Source organism: Gorilla gorilla, chromosome 2, assembly GCF_029281585.2.
Source record: "Gorilla gorilla gorilla isolate KB3781 chromosome 2, NHGRI_mGorGor1-v2.1_pri, whole genome shotgun sequence".
Taxonomy (NCBI): Eukaryota; Metazoa; Chordata; class Mammalia; order Primates; family Hominidae; genus Gorilla; species Gorilla gorilla.
In genome coordinates, this window is record NC_086017.1 from 61968700 (window position 1) to 61986220 (window position 17521).

The 17521-nt window shown below is 48.8% G+C and overlaps 1 protein-coding gene across 5 annotated transcripts in view; it reads right to left on the reverse strand.

Annotated features, from left to right (window-relative positions):
• The window catches only part of POC1A (POC1 centriolar protein A), a 79715-nt gene that overhangs the window by 15704 nt on the left and 46490 nt on the right, over nucleotides 1-17521 (reverse strand). For 2 of the 5 annotated variants that reach the window (XM_004034267.5, XM_055382571.2), the window contains exon 10: nucleotides 5506-5649. The exons of 2 other annotated variants lie outside the window; for them this stretch is intronic. In XM_004034267.5, coding sequence (XP_004034315.4) covers nucleotides 5506-5649 — 144 coding nt within the window. Of the gene's footprint in view, nucleotides 1-5505; nucleotides 5650-17521 lie in introns of those variants that run through there. One more of the 5 variants, XR_008678353.2, reaches the window with a different exon arrangement.

The window sequence follows — 17521 nt, forward strand, 5'->3', positions numbered from 1 at the left end:
GGGCCTCTGGGGTCAAGCCAACTTTCTCAGAAGACTTGAGGCAGGCCCAGCAGGTGGGTGACCCCAGGGCAGCCACAGGACAGGCGTGTGCTCTCTCCAGAGGGGATAGGGGAGGGGTGGGTCTCAGGACAGGCTCAGAGCAGGGCCCTTGGACCCTGAGGGAGAGGCGTGCGATCTCTCAGTGGGGCGGGGAGCTTGCAGCATGTGACGCCCACGCTCCTGACCTCAGGCCTAGCAGCTCCTGAGAATTCCCATAGGGGGCTTGAGGAACAAAAAGCCCTCCAAAGAAAATCTTCAGTTCCATTGTTAGGAAATACATGTTCCCTAAAAACCATTACAATATCTACATTCAAAGAACAGAAGTATCATATACATCTTCAAAGAGCTTCCATCTTGGCCCCTGTTGCCTAGGTCCAGGTGGAAGGGTCTGATCTAATGGGCCCCATGACCCATGTCTGATTTTCAAGTGTCTATGTGCACCCCAGTGACTCTGTCACCTCCTGTGCCCTCCTCCTTCCCGGGGTTGGGGAATGACTTCTTTCTCCCCTCTCTTATCCTCCTGCCTAGCCAGACACTAGAGTCTCACTGGCAACTCAAAAGCATTTCTGGGACTTCAGTCCAGCGGTATGGGGACTGTGGAATGTCCACTCCTGTCATTCCTGTGCCACAAGCCTGCCCCAGTGCTTTCCCATATTGCTCCCAGGAGAACATCGACTCACTGCTGTGCTTCACAGAACAGCTGGCACCAGTCTAGCACACTCAGTTAACCAAGAGCCGCACAGCAGAGCTCGGAGGACCCAATGAGGCATCTCTCCCCATTTTACAAGGGAGGAGACTGAGGCTCTGGGATTGATGTCACCTGCCCAAGGTCACCCAGGTGATGAATGGTGGAGGTGTGCCCAGGCTGACGGGCAGGTGGCTCACTGGGTGAACAGAGCAGCCCTGAAACTCAAGGAGGAACAGTTGCTCCCCACAGCTGGTGGGGATGTGTAAAGCTGAACAAACCCCAGCTGCTCAAAGCATGGCATCAGCTGGGATCAGGGCCCAGAGAAGCTTAGTGAAGAAACCAGTGATGCCCCAAACAGCAAGCTCAGTGTTTGCTGGGGCAAGGAGGGGTCATCCCCACATAGGGGCAGGCCAGGGCAAGGGTGTGTGTGCTCTTTGGCTGGTGACCTAAGGGACTCGGCCTGCTGGGCTCTCTGATCACAGAGCCCTGGGCAAGAGCTTCTGGCCTTACCTTTCAGGGAGGTCAAGTTTGGTTTGCAGAATTTCTTGATGAAGCCATCCCTAACTGCACCAAAACTGTTTGGTAAGGGAAGCTAGGGAAGCTCTGACCCACAGTGGTTAAGATCAGGATCACCTGGCCTCCTGGAGAAGCCCCAGGCTGGCTGGACCCCGAGGCTGGTCCAGGCACAACAAGCCATTATTAACACGTTATCTGCACCTGGCATGATGTTGCTGCCACGCGCCAGGTGGGAGGATAAAGTGAGGTCCACAAAGGGAAGTCCTTGGAAAGTGGCAGGCCTCAGATAAAAACCAGGAGGATGACAACTATGATGAGTATGTGATCCCCACATTCTGAGGACTTTTCATCTAAAACAACTACGTGGGGAGGCCTGAAGACTGCACCTGCTCGGCTCACAAGGTCACCCCAAAGTCTATTTTCCCCATATAAATACACTTTTGAAAAATAATGTATGGATTTTATTAAAAAGGCTTTCATAAAAAAGTAAAACACCAACCCCATTTCTGGAGTTAAAGGGTTTCTGATGCTGTGCAAGTCCCAAGGGCAGTTTGGTTTCCTCTTCATCTGAAAGGCCTCTTGGCCTGGGAAGGCTGGGGGAAGCTGCCCCACTTGCTGGCTTGCTCCGGAGACCAGGAGCCTTGCAGGGGCCAGCCAAAGTGCTGTTTGTCTCATCGCCCCTGGGATGGAGCCATGATAGCACTGCCCTTGCTCGCGTCTCAACTTCTCTGTGTCCCCATCTCCACTCTACCCCAGACCCTCAGCATGGGTCAGGCCTCGACTTTGCCTAGTGTCCCGTCAGGTGAGGGTAAACTCCTGGGCTGCTGCTTCTGTTACCCCACACCAGAGGACCCATGGCCTTGACCCGGTGTCTGGACTCCCACCTGTTTCCAGTGATTCCAGTTGCCGGCTCCTCTGGGGAGGCCTGGCTCTGACCTCGGCAGATTCAGTCCTGAGTTCTTCCTGAAGGTGGGACTGGGTCTCACACAGGGCCCACCACACAGAGTGGGCTCAGTGAATGTGTGTGCATGGAAGGAACCTGCCACCTCTGCTCTGAGGGCCAAGGAATGGCTCTCCTGGGTAGGGAAGGGTCTAGCTTCATGAGGCAGTGGAAAATTGGGAGAGCTATTTCTGGTGCTGTCATGCAGATCCCCCTGGCCCCCAAGCCTTGGATAACGACAATGGCAGCAACAGGAGCAGCACCCAACACATCAGCAGTGCACGGCGTTGTCAGGTACTATTCAAGGAGCTTCCCAAGAGGCCTATGAAGTGGGTATTATTATCAGCTCTGTGTTCCAGATTTGGAAAGTAAGGCACATGGACTCAAAGTGACTTGCCCAAGGTCGCTGAGCTAGGCAATGGGGAAGCCAGACAAAGCCTGAGCCACTCCTCTCCATTGGCTCACTCAGCTTCCTGGCTTCCAGGCCTTTCCTTTACACAGAGGAGCCGCTGAAGGGGTCACCCTGGGGAGGACTGAGATTGGGTCCCTGACCCTCAGACTGGTGCCAGACAGGCCACAAACATCCACAGAGGTGACCTTGCCACATGGGGCCATACAAGCCTGTTGAACAGGAAGGCAGGCTTTGAAGACTGTGAGCCTCTGAAATAGGGTGTCCTACCCAGGGGCTGGAGACTCTGTGACTCACTCAGAAAACATCCCTGGCTACTGCCCGCTGCATCCCCATGGCTCTCCCCTAGAAGGATGTTCTGCAGGATGGAGGCCTGAAGGACCCAGAAGGCAGCTCCCTCTCAAAGGCCACTCTGAGGTAGACTTCCCTGTGGGGGAGGGAAGGGATGGTGGGGGCAACAGAGGAGAACAGCACAATTCACATGGATGACTTTGTAGTAGGAATCAGTGTTGGGGTGGCTGGGCATCCTACCCCTCCAGAACACAAAGGCTCTTCAGGACTGGGCAGATGGCGAGGAGTGCTTGCTGATGGGGTGGCACCCGAGACCAATATCCACAGACCAAGTAGGAAGCCCAGCTGAACAAGCCGCTTGGGAAGACGGATGGTGGTGGCCGCCTGGCACTAAGCTTCAGGGGAGGGCTGGGTCAGTCTGGACCATCCAGAGCGGGGCCTGCTGTGGGCCTGCCTCTGCTGGGCCAATGCCAAGAGAAAGGCACAGGGAAACTTTCAACCCCCTGGTGGAGATAGCTCTGGCTGTGGCTGGAACATCTCAGCTAGAGAAAGCCCCATCTCCAGGAGAGAAAGCTTGGCCTAGAAGACAACCAACAGTCAAGCCCAAGGAGAACTTGCCAGGATTAGCACAAAGGTGCTAGGCACAGTTCTGAAAATGGGTTGAACTTTAAGGCCTCAACTGGTGCTTCATCTGCAGAACTCAAGTTTCCTCGGGACGCATTGAGTCCGTCAAGAACATGCCTCGCTTTATGGCATCCAGAAACACACAGACACTGTCAGTTTTGCAAAGCAGGTGACTGGCTGATATTGTTGGCATCTGGTCGGGGGTGGCCTGCCAGTTGGATTTGCAAAGGGGCTGAATGGTGTGAGGCAGGACCAGGGTGCCACAGAAGCATTGAGACATCCAGACACCCAGCCATGGGCCAAAGGCCACAGGCCACAGGCCAGCCTTCACTTACTCTCTGCGATGCAAGTTTTTTAAAAGTTACTATCATACTCCTAACTGTGAACACATAACAAAACCTTCCATGTGCACCCCTAAAAAACAGTGACAGGAAATGTTTTTAGTGTTATACTCCTCTGGATCCAATGAAGCTATTTTTAACCACCTTCTCAGACTTAATTTCCAATTTTATCCTATAAAGTTCTAATTGATTCCACCTCCCCTAATCTCTCACTTGGCGAGGCTGTGAAAAACATGAGGCAGTTGCTGACGGGTTTGAAGTGGGGTGGCTTTTAAGTCTTTGCATGCTGCTCACATCTCTCTCAGCACATGCCTTCTTCTCAGGGCTTAGCAGCCTCTCAGCAAGGTCTGTACACTGTGCCCTGGAGTCCCACAGCCCCCAGTCATGACACCTGGCCTTTCCCTTCAAGAGTGCTTTCTTCAGTGGGCCCAAGGTGTGCCATCCCAGCTGGGCTATGATGACACACCCTGGAAGAGCTTTTCTCACTTAGCCCACGATCCCAAGCTGGGGAAAGGATACCATGCCATCTCAGCTCCATTTCCGTTAGTGACATCAAGGGTCCTTTGCGTCCTTCATGTGAGCTGGACTGCAGACCACTCTTCCTTGCTTCCCCATCCCCCACCCCCTGGCTTTAACACCTCTTTTCCTCGTGGGCCACATGTGTCCCTCTTGCAGCCTCGCTCTACCCATGTGCTGGCATGGCAGAGGAGGATCTGCAGAGTCCCAGCCTGGCCTCAGGAGCCAAGGAGATGAGGAATTGGGGAACCTCTAAATCCTGCCTTGCCCCCCACCCCACGACCACATATCCACATGCCAGTCACCTGGAGCTTCACTCATTCCCTGGACGTGCCCATGGCCTCTCCAGAGCCGCAGGCAGCCAGGACCTCTCTTCCTCCCTCGGGTGAGATGGCCCTGCCAAGCATGCCCCTAGTGCTGGCCACCACCTCTTGTCAAGGGATTTTGCTCTTACTGAAACTGCTACACTACGAGCCTGTGTTATGGCTGCCAACCTACGCTCCAGAGGGCAGGGCCCATATCCATCTCAGTGACGAGGGTGGTCAGGGCCACAACTAACATTTATTGAGCAGCTACCTAGGGCCAGGCATGGGCCAAACATTTCCCAGATTCATCTCCCTTACTTCTCATCATGAATGTGGCAGGCAGAGCCCACAACCACCAGCACATTACAGATAAACATACCAGGGCTTGGAGAACTGAAGGGATTTCCCCAAGGTTGCACAGAGGATAAGGAAAGGTCCAGGCTCAAACTCAGAGCCTAGGCTCTCAGAAGCCCTGACTCACTACTCAGTTCCCTGGCATGCCCCTGCAGTGCCCATCCAGCAAAGAGTGGGAGGAATAAACAAACACAGTGTTTCTTTCAAAGCTCTTCAGTGGCCCAGGCCAGCTCTAGGTGAGCACACTCCAGTAGTACCCAGCATTGGGGATTTTGGAGTCTAGTGGTCTGGCCAGGGCTTGAATGGCTCCAAGAGCCAGGATCCCTGGGAAGGCTCTGCAATGTCATTAATCTGGACTGGAAAACAGGTCCGTTATAATTATGTTTTTAAAAATCCAGCACCTGTTGTCCAACTTCAAACGGTCCAAATGCGGGACCAAGTGCAGATGACGGGATGACGGGTGAACCCACAGTGTGGCCTACCTGAGTGAGGACATCCAGCTGGCCCACAATGTGCTCCAGCGTGCTAGTCAGTGTCTGGGGCACACTCACGGGTTCCTGGGGCTGGCTCTGCACAGACTCCACACTCCTGCCTCTGCCTGGGGGGACAGGGAAGTCCACTTCTGGCTAAAGACAGAAAGAAAAAAGTTCCTCAGTCTATCCAGTGCTTGAAGAAATACTGTGAGAGGAATAGCCCCTCCAAAGGATGAAAGGGAAAACCACCAGCAAATTTGAGAAGGTAAGCTCCAAGTGTCAGTGAGAAACAGCAGCGTGGCGGTGTTCCCACATCTGGGTCCACACACACACCTTTCCAGGCAGAGGCCTTAAGTGGGGAGTGGAATCAGAACGCCTCGTGGTCCAGGCAGGAAGGGGCCTGGGGAGGAGGGCAGGTAGGCCAGTGAGTGGCCTCAGCCTGCTCTTGGAGCCCCTCAGGGAGGCTAGCTGCCTCCCATATCTTCGGGCAGCTGGCACCCACCAGCAGGCACCCAGGTGAGTCCAGAGATGCTGAAGCCTGGCCTGGGCCTGAAGTCCCTCCTCTTCCTGGTCAGCTCAACTCTAATTCCCCACCCTTCAACATGGGGATGTGCCAGGCTTCACAAATGCCTTTCCCAGGCCCAAGAAGCTGTGGCCCAGAACTTGGTGGAAGTGTGTGTGTGGCGGGGAGAGGGGTGTTCCAACCCCACCCTGGCCCAGATCCCCTGGAAAAACAAAGATTTCTGTGTGCATGTCCCAGGCTGGCACATGGCTGGCAGGAATCAGAATCCACAGGAAAGGCACCCCTGGGCTGCTTCAGATAGGACTCCAGGAGGTGAGGGGCTTAGTGTTTCTGCGTAAGGCCCTTCAGCCCCTAAATTCAGCAAAGTCAGCTCCTTGCCTTATGCACAAAGGCTTCTGTGGACCGAGGAAGTGCTGTGCACATGTTCAGTGGGTGGGATGCTGGAGCCATGGGTGTCCAAGGGCAGGGCTGGTCTTAGAGCCTGCAGTTCCTCTGTGGACTTGTTCCTGTGGGAATGTGGTTCAGCACATGGACCCTACCTGCATGTTTTCCTTTATTAGGTAAGTATTCTATTCTCATAGATCACAAACTTTCAAGGGCATGCTGATTTGAACTTGGAAAAATGCTGGCCCTCATGGTAGCTACAGGAGAACTTGAATGTGAGACATGAGCCAGAGGGATGTTCTTGACAGCATGAGCAGCACCGTGTCCACACACCTATCATCAGCATGTCAGCCACTTCCGTGGCCATTTCTAAGACTTCGGCCATCAGGGCTGGGTCTCTTCCAGTCCTCCAGGAATCAACGTGCTTCAGATCTCAATGCTTACCCAGAAGCCCATCCCAAAAGGAAATTTCAGAAGTCCACCAGCCTTGCCAGGAGAGACTTCAGCCTACCACAGTGGCCCCCAGACTAACGCAGTTCTGTCAGGAGACACAGCAGAGTGCAGTGGTGAGGAATGGTGACTCAGACAGTGACTGACCAGCTCTGGGCCTCCATTTCCTCATCTATAAAATAGGGATGAAGACTGGGCCAGTCCTTCAAACGGCTGGGCTGTGAGAGGTGCTTATCTGAAGCTACCAGCAGGCCTTTCTTAAGAAATGTTCAGTGCTGTGCCCACTCCTTCCAGAGGACCCCCTAGCAGTGCAGACACACACTCTTCCACTGGAGGAAGGGTGTGAGCAGGGAACTCTTCTGTCCCACAGCCAGCATTGTCATGGAATGGGCCAGAGTCTGGGGCTGTTGGCTGCCTAGGAAGGAGGGAATGGAAAATGTGAGTTTCTGCAGAATGGCCCAGAAATGGACAGTACTGAGCTCAGCCTCTGGAAGCACAGTGGATGCTGCAGGGAGGCAGGGTGAGTACCACTGACTTTAGCAATAGAAACCCTCCTGGATGAGCCAAAGCTGAGCCAGCTCCAAGGGAGTATTAAAGACAGCAGCCATGGTGCTCCAAGCTGGAGAGGTGGCCTTTACAACAGAGGGTTGTGGCAGCCACCATGTTTTCCCACCTATACCACACTTTCATGGGCTGTCTCCATTTGACAATAAAGAGAACTAAGGCTCAGTCAGAAAACGACTGTCCAAAGGTAACCAGCCTCAAACTCCAGGGCTGCCTTGAGCCATTTCCCTGCCTCCTTGCCCACTCCCATCAGAAAACATCACAGCACTTAACACTCCACCAGTCCAGCAATCGCCATGGTTTACTTGCCATCCACTGTGTGCCCTCATTTAATGTCACCTCACTTAATATGTGTAACCTCACTTCATCCTTATGATGGCCCTTCCCAATAGGCATTATTAACCTTATTTTTCAGATATGGACCCTTGGGCTCAAAGAGGTTAAGTAATTTGTTCTAAGTTACCCAGCAAATAACAGAATTGGGATCTGAACCCAAAGTGCAGGCTCTTCCCGGACATGAGACAGCCTCTGGCAGGTGACATTGACTGCAGCTGGGCTTCCATGTGCACAATTCCTCTCCAACGTCCCCATGGAGGCCTCTGAATCCTAGGTCTAATGCTTTTTGCGTCACTTCCCCAACCCAGCTGCCCTGGAATGATTGCCCAGCACAGAGCTGAACTCAGAGCAGGCCCTCCACAAACACTCAACACCTCAAAGAGCAGGGCCCAACGAGGTAAAATTCCTGTGTAATGAATCCTCCCCATTGTCTGCACTGCAGCAAAGGGCCAGCAGCCCCACCCCTCACAGCTCTGTAGCCACTCACCTGCATGCCAGCACTCTGGAGCTGTGGCATTTCCCTGAGAGCTGGGCAAATAAGCAAGAAAGCAGAGATAAGAAAATGACACACAAGAGTGGGGAGAGACAGTCGTACCAGAGCCATGAGTAATGACAGTGGCAGAATAACCCAAGCAGCATTTAAATGCAAAAGTCACATCAGCATTTTGTCTGTTCAACATCAAAGAGTCCTAGGGGTTTTGCCTGGTGGTTCTCAGTTAAGTATAACATGAATAAAATAACACAAAGAGGCCAGACACGGTGACTTACACCTGTAACCCAACCACTTTGGGAGGCCAAGGCAGGTGGATCACTTGAGGACAGGAGTTCAAGACAAGCCTGGCCAATATGGTGAAACCCTATCTCTACTAAAAATACAAAAATCAGCCAGGCATGGTGGTAGGCACCTGTAATCCCAGCTACTCGGGAGGCTATGGCAGGAGAATCACTTGAACCCAGGAGGTGGAGGTTGCAATGAGCTGAGATCACACCACTGCACTCCAGCCTGGGCAACAGAGCAAGACTCCGTCTCAAAAGAAAAAGTAATGCTCACTAAAATAACAACAAAGATTAATCCACACATATACTCGTATAGGCCTACACCAATTCAACAACATTTCACTTTTGCCAAATATAAACATCTTAATACCAAAACGAAAAAAGGTGACTCTCAAGAGATGGCTCTAACTTTGGGAAATATCACTTGGGGTCTGCAGGTGTCTCCTCTCATGCCACCCTGGGGTGGGACTCTGGCCTCTCACAGTTGGTTAATGTGTTGCCCACCTCAGTTCCTGTTTCCTCTGCTGCCTGCTTTTCATACACCACCAGGAGCTCAGCACTTCACACACAGTAGGAATTGCCTAAATGTCTGTGGCTGATACTCAGCTACCAAGACACATGAGGAACCAAACCATAACATTTCATTAAAAACAAAAGAAACAGCTTGTAGATCTTCCTTGTGACAAGAAATCAACCCATCTGGAGTTGACTTCTTGAGAGGTCTCTGAATTGACCGTGATCTCACTCTTCCATCAAGATACAAGTATGGATAAGGAGCTGCTGCCTAGGATATATAAAGCTGGGGAAAGTGTTAATTCCATCCTAACAAGAAAAAGACTGACAATCTAAAAGAATCATAACTTCTCTTAAATCAGAGAGCTGAAGTCACAGAGCAACCAGTAGCCTGAAATCTAAGGAAAGACAGACACTTCCAAGGAAAATAGAAAGTGAGCATCAGCTGTGGGTCACCTATGGCAAAGCATGAGGAGAAGAGACACCAAATGCCATACGAGTGGGTAAGTTACAGTTTTAACAAACTGCTGGAGACCGAGCGCAGACTAGGGTAAGAGTGCAGAACCCCCAGGTGCCACAGACACAAGTAGAGCTTGCACCCACGCACAGGTTCTCCTCCACAGACCTCCACTGGGCTTTCATGACAAAAAAAAATGGGGGCAGAACAGTAGATGGAAGAAAACCGTTCTTGGAGGTGCAGGCCTAGGAGAGGAGGGTGAGTAAGGAAAGGTATGAAGCCCTGCCAGGACCTCTCCCCTGTAGAAGAGCATCCTGAAGCTACTAGGGAAAAGCAAATATAAAAACACCTCTTCCCTTGAGGGAGAGGCAGGAAACTATCCTGAGCTGAGATTATCAAGGTCTCCTTTGAATGAGGAAGGAGCAGGACCGCTAAGAATGTCTCACTTTTGAGACCCAGGGAGACAGAGTCTGCTTAAGACTGAAGCTGGGTCAAGACAACAGGGCCCACCCCAACCCCCAGCAAAAAAAAAAAAAAATATCAAGCACCAAGCAATAAGCAACAGCAGCCTATCTAGGGAGGAGGGCCAAGAACATGGAAAAAAGCATGCCCCTCTGAGGGGCATGCCCACAGGGCTGGCTGAAAGGTGAGAGTGAGGAAAATGACTGAGAAAATCCTCCATCACCCAGACCTCATCCTAGGTACGTTAGGTAACACTAAACTAAGCTCAACTCCTGATAAGACTATTTACCTCAGTCTTTACTGTCCTAAGCATGATGCCTGGCATTTAATAAAACATTATGAGACACAAAAAGGCAGGGAGAAAAAAACCCCACTGTCAAGAGACAAAGCAGTCAGTAGAAGCAGACTCAGATGACCTAGATGTTGAAACTATGAGATACAAAATTTAAAATAACTATGATTAATATGGTAAAGGCTCTACTGAATAACACACATGATCAAATGGAGAATTTCAGCAGAAAGGCAGAAATTATAAGAAAGAGTCAAATGGAAACAACAGAAATAAGAAACCCAGTAACAGAGAAGTAGGCTATAATGGGCTCAATGGGAAAATAAATTAGTGATCTTAAAGATGGATTAATTCCTCAAACTGAAACACAGAGGGATAAAACAGAACAGAGCTTCCATAAGCTACAAGACAATACTGTCTCTAACACATGGACAATTGGAATCCTAGAAGGAGAAGAGAGAGAAATTAGATATTTCTTATAATACAAATTTGCTGGTAAAAAATTGTCAGCTTTGGTTTGTCTGGAGGGGAAAAAAAGGTCTTTATTTTCCCATCATTGCTAAAATATTTTTGCTAAGTACAGAACTTTGGGTTGGCAGTTTTTCTTTCAAACTTTAAAGATGTTACTCTTTCAGTTTGTATAGTTTCACGAGAATTCTTCATAATTCTTACATTTGATCCACGTATATATGTCTTTTTTTCTCTGGCTACCTTCAAGATTTCTTTCTTAATCCTTGGTTTTCAGAAGTTTGAATATAACTCATCTAGGATTTTGTTTTGTTTTGTTTTTCTCCAGCTTGTTTGCTGTTTCTCTGAGCTTCTTGGAACTATGGTTTGATGCCTTTCATTATTTTTTGAAAATTCTTGGCCATTATCTTTTCAATAGCACCAAAACAACATGAAGTATATATTATTAATAGTTTCCTAGGGCTGCTGTAACAAATTGTCACATTTGATGGCATAAAACAATCTAAATTAATTCTCTCACAGTTCTGGAAGTCTGAATCAAGGCAGGGCCACATTTCCTCTGGAGGCACTAAGGGAGAATGCTGCCTTCCCTCTTTCAGCTTCTGGTGGCTCCATAATTCCTTTGCTTATGGCTACATAACTCCTTTGTCTTCACATGGCATTCTTCTCCTTTCTCTGTGTGTCTCTCTTCTGTGTGGCTCTTCTAAGGATACTTGTCATTCAATTTAGGACCACCAATCCAAGACGATCTCACCTTGAGATTCTTAATTACATCCACAAAGATCTTTTCCCCCAAGTAAAGTCATCTCCACAGTTTCTGGGGGTTAGGATGTAGACATATCTTTCAGGGAGGCTCCCATTCAACACACTACAAAATGCTTTAGTATAAATCTAACAACATATGTGCAAAATGTGTATGTTGAAAACTACAAAACATTAATGAGAAAAATTGAAGACCTATACCAATGAAGAGATATATCATGCTCACGTATTAAAGGCTCAATGTTGTAAAGATGTCAATTTCCTCCCAAATCACCTATAGGCATCAAGAAGTTGATTCTAAAATTTACATGGAAAGGCAAAGGAACTAGAAAAGCCAAAACAATTTTGAAAAAAAGAATAAATTAGAGGAATCACACTACATGATTTCAAGACTTAGTCTAAAACTATATTAACCAAGACACTGTGGTATTGGTAAAAGGATAGACACGTAGATTAATGGAACAAAGAGAATCCAGAAACTCTAGACCAGTATCTGGCCAGTTAATTTTTAATAAAGGTGCACAAACAACTTAGTACAGAAAAGTTAGTATTTCCAACAGTTGATTAAACAACTGAGTATCCACATGCAAAAAAATGAACTTCGGTACATACCTTGCACCACATACAGAAACTAATTCAAAATGGATCATAGACCTAAGTGTAAAATCTAAAACTGTAAGGCCGGGTATAATGGCTCATGCCTGTAATCCCAGCACTTTGGGAGGCTGAGGCAGGTGGATCATCTGAGGTCAAGAGTTTGAGAACAGCCTGGCCAAAATGGCAAAACCACGTCTCTACTAACATGCAAAAATTAGCCAGGTGTGGTGGCGGGCACCTGTAATCCCACCTATTAGGGAGGCTGAGGCAGAAGAATCGCTTGAACGTGGGAGGCAGAGGTTGTAGTGAGTCGAGATTGTGCCAACACATTCCAGCCTGGGCAACAAAGCAAGACTTCGTCTCAAAAAATAAAAATAAAAAACAAAAAACAAAACCTAAAACTATAAAACTGATACACATTTTTCCTGTAAAACATAGAAAATCTCTGTGACCTTGGGTTGGGTATATTCCTTAGATATGACACCTAAAGTATGATCCATAAAAGAAAAAATTGATAAAATGAACTTCAAAATCCAAAACTTCTGCTCTTTGAAAGAGCAGAAATGTTAAAAAGGATGCTCTACATCATTAATCATTAGGATAATGGAAGTTAAAACCACAGAGACATACAACTATATGCGTATTAGAATAGCCTAAAGGTAAAAAAAACTGATCATGCCAAGTGTTGGAAGGGAGGTGGAGTAACTTGAACTCTCATATACTGCTGGCACGAACGTAAGATGGCATAACCATTTTGAAAAGTTTGACAGTTATTAAAAAGCTAAACATACACCTATTATATGTCCCAGCCATTCCACTCCTACGTATTTACCCAAGAAAATGGAAGCATATTTCCATAGAAAAATATGTACATGAACATTCATGGCAGCTTTATTTATAATAGCCAAAAATTGCAAATAGCCCAAATGCTCACCAACAAAACAAAACTGTGGTATATCCATTTGATTAAATAAAAAGGAATGAACTACTGATACATATAACAGTGTGGGTCAATCTCAAAATAATTAGACTGAGTGAAAGAAACCAGACCAAAAAGAATACATAACTGTATAATTCCATTTATATCATAGTCTAAAAAATACAAACTAATCAATAGTGACAGAAAGCAGATTAATGATTGCCTGGGGCTGGGGGTGGAGTGAGTAGATTGACTACAGAGAGGCAAAAGAGAACATTTTGGGATGATGGAAAGATTCTATATCTTGATTGTGGTGGTGGTTACATGACTGTTTCTGTCAAAACTCAGAGAACTGTTCACTTTCTAAAATGGTGAATGTTACTATTCGTAAATTATAAAGCCAGACTGAAAACAAAAAACATGTGGTTACAACTAAAATGTCCTTAGGGGACCAACCTACCCATCACAGGACACAGTTGACACCGTCCATCACTGCCACTCTGCCCTCAAGGTGAAAATCACCAGCTCTCCACTGGGCATTACCAATGGGCCAAACCCAAGGCTGAAGACCCCAGGTGAGGCCCACAAGGTCCATCATCAGTCTGGGAATTACATTTTCCAAATGCAAAGCCAGAGTCATAACTCAATGCAGTTCAATTCCCAAAGCCCCAGTTTCCCAGTGGAATTCGAGAGAGCCGCAGAGATTCCCAGGCAGGGTCTCCCAAGCAGCAGCCATGCAGTCCATGGAGTGTCAGGCCTCCACTGCTTAGGAGTCTGTACACAGCTTGGCAGTCAGGAGCAAGGTCTGCACACACCTGGTCAGCAGGCTGGAGCTTGAGCAGAGATGGAACACACCCCTCTTAGGGGCTGAAATGGACAATTCTTAACACCTGCTCAAGGTGGAACTTTCTACTTTTCTTTTAATTTCTAACACTGGACCATGCCCTTTGCCCAGCCCGCTCCTGAAACTGAAACTCTGTAATAAACAAAAGCATCCAGGAACTGGTCCAAAGCTTGATTCTAGGCAAGAGAGAGGAGAAGAAGGTGACCTGGGGCCAAGAGCTGGACTATCTCACTCACCCTTCCTGTACAGACCCAGGTGAACAGCATGTCTGGCCACTGCTCACCGAAAACCAAGGCACGTTACTACATTTCCAAAGCAGGGCTGCCCTGTGCAAAACTGGAAGAAATGGACACAAACACACCCCCATGATTAAATCTTTTCAACTGAATCTTCGATTGGACTGTTCACTGTACAGCCTGCTAACTGTGGATGAGGAGACTCACAGACACAGATGTTTCTTAGTCCTGGCCTCAGGCCTTTGACAATTTGCCTTCATGAAAAGTTGACAGGCAGCCATGTCTGTCTACCTCCATGTTTGCTAAACCTGCCCCTGGGGAGGGAAGCAGGGAACACACCGAGCTCACGTGGACTCAGCCTCATGTCCATCTTCTCAAGAGGAAAGGCACAGGCATTTTCTCAAATCAAAGCTCAAAAGAAGCCTATACCGAATTCACCACACATATCTGCAGACTAGATACACTACAGCCTTATTTGCCCTGTAATTTAGGGTTCTGGCCTAGAATCCAAAAGGAGAAGAAACTTCTGATTCCAAACATAGCCCTGAACCCAAGAGAAATTCTGCTTTCCTAAAACCATCTAACTTTTGGCAGTCCTGCCAGTCCTGCCTCCAGGCAGCCTGAGCATGAGGGTGGGGTTTGGTCCCACCTCTGGCTTTCATCTAGGGGGTATGAACATGCAGGGTGCCTTTTCACATTCCCCATGCCAGACTGAGAGTAGGGCAGGTGCTAGGTCATTTCTGAAAGTTCAGGCCGGGTGTGGTGGCTCACGCCTGTAATCCCAGCACTTTGGGAGGCCGAGGCAGGTGGATCACGAGGTCAGGAGATCGAGACCATCCTGGCTAACACGGTGAAACCCCGTCTCTACTAAAAATACAAAAAAATTAGCTGGGCGAGGTGGCGGGCACCTGTAGTCCCAGCTACTTGGGAGGCTGAGGCAGGAGAATGACATGAACCTGGGAGGCGGAGCTTGCAGTGAGCCGAGATCGCGCCACTGTGACAGAGAGACTACGTCTCAAAAAAAAAAAAAAAAAAAAAAAAAATTCAGAGACATGGGGCCTGGAGGTCCACAGTCCACACGGTAACCTCCAAAACCAAATCATATGCTCCACAACTACAGATCACAGTCAGGCCTCAGAGCCACCCCTTGACCTCAGGCCCCTGCCTATGGGAAACCAACATGGTGTCCTTTGGATTAAAACTTGTGAAGGAGCCAGGTGTGATGGCATGCGCCTGTAGGCCCAGCTACTCATGAGGCTGAGATGGGAGGATCACTTGAGCCCAGGAGTTGGAGGCTGCACTGAGCTATAATCCAGCCTGAGTGACATTGCGAGAGATCCTATTTCTTTTTTTTTTTTTTTGAGACGGAGTCTGGCTCTGTCGCCCAGGCTGGAGTGCAGTGGCGCAATCTCAGCTCACTGCAAGCTCCGCCTCCCGGGTTCACGCCATTCTCCTGCCTCAGCCTCCCGAGTAGCTGGGACTACAGGCGCCCGCCACTACGCCCGGTTAATTTTTTGTATTTTTAGTAGAGACGGGGTTTCACCATGTTAGCCAGGATGGTCTCGATCTCCTGACCTCGTGATCCGCCCGCCTCGGCCTCCCAAAGTGCTGGGATTACAGGCGTGAGCCACCGCGCCCGGCCGAGATCCTATTTCTAAATAAATACATAAAATAAAAATCGTGAAGGGGTTGAGGGGTAGGTCTAAAATGAAGGATGGGGAATCTGCATGCCTGACCAACCCCTGGATTCCAGGCCTTGTCACACACAGAACCAGGACCACAGGCCATCTCCCAGTCCCCTCTCAGAAAGTGGTCCCTTTGGGGCAGGGATCACAGGTGCCTGTCATCCTATTTCACCTGTGTTGCTCGCAGGCCTTGGGCATGTAGGAGATGCTGTATGCACAAACCAAGACTCTGTTCTCCTCACCCAGGCCCATGGCAAGATGGAGGACCTGTCCCAGGGCTGTGATGGCCACTCCTGGGCTTGACCCCCATCAATCTGCTGACTCCCCAGCCTCTCTCTGCAAGCATTTCCAAGAATTTTTCCCCACGCAAAGGGGTGATTTTTCAAAACAGTGAAAGGATTGCCTTGATAGGCAAGAAATGGCAAGTTATTTGGTGTCCGACATGCCCCCAGGAGGAAGAAGTTGATCTGAGAGGTCTATCTTACTGAAGTGACACACACAGGTGAGGGAAGGCAGGAAGAGAGCGAGATGAAGCAGGGAGGTGACGGCTAAGTAACTTCAAACCAGTAGAAGCAGTGAGAGGCAGCAAGAACATGCCTTGGCATGTGCGGTTCCTTCCCTGGAGGGGCTCAGAGCGGGCTGGAAAACAACCCCAGCCTTTAGAAGCTGGAGCCCTCCAGGTCATCACACTTGTTACAGTGAGAAATGCACACAAGGGTGTGGGGCAGCAAGGTGGAGCCGGTTTTAGGAACACAGAGGGGGAGGACTGCATGGTGGAGGCTAGGAAGCCTCAGGAGGAAGCAGGTCCATCCTGGGCCAGGCCCACACTCCTGCTGAGTCTGTTCTGGAGTTCCTGGAGCAGATGCACCTCTGGAGCATCCTCAGAAACCACCACACAGGCAAGCAGGCAACCCGCCCTGCCCAACACCTGTGCGGGAGCATTCCCTCTCAACACACACCCGCTTCCTTGAGGGCGGCTCTGGTTCAGTTCAGCTCCACGTACACTCCCAAGGGCTCACTACGAGCTGGTGCTGAGTATCTTAGGGTTACCTACCCCCTACCTGGAGACAAAAATGCCTACCCTCTCACAGCACATACCTGAACCGAGGTACCCTGGTAGGGAGATCAAGGATTCCGATAAAGCCCAAGTGCTGACTGTAGATTTCTTTTATATTAAACTGCTTTGAACTAACTTTAGAATTGGAGAAAAGTTGCAAAAAATAGTACAGAGAATTTCCATATATCCCTCTGCCAGTGTTAATGTCTTATATAACCATAGGACAATGATCAGACCAGGAAACTAACACTGTGACAATACCAATAACCAAAATAGTGACCCCATTTGAACTTTACCAGTTTTTCTACTAATGTCCTTAGATCCTGATGTTCCAGAATCCTACCGATGTATTTATTATGTATTTAGCCTCCTCCCATCTGTGTCAGTTCCTTTGTCCTCCCTTGTCTTTCATGACCTTGACACTTCTGAAGAATATTGATCAGTTATTTTATCAAATGTTCCCTGACTTGGGTTTTATCATTAGATTCAGGTTATAAATGCTGGACACCACCAGAAAAGTGATGTACACAGTATCACAGGGTTCACACGGAAGGGCTTATTACAGGGAATGTTGACCTTGATCAATGGTGACACTGCCCTCTCTGCCAGGTTTCTCCAATGCAAAGTTACTATCTTTCCTGTGTAGTTAATTTTTGGGGACTGTGGATTTTTGAAAGGGAATGTGTTGCTGTCATTACAAAC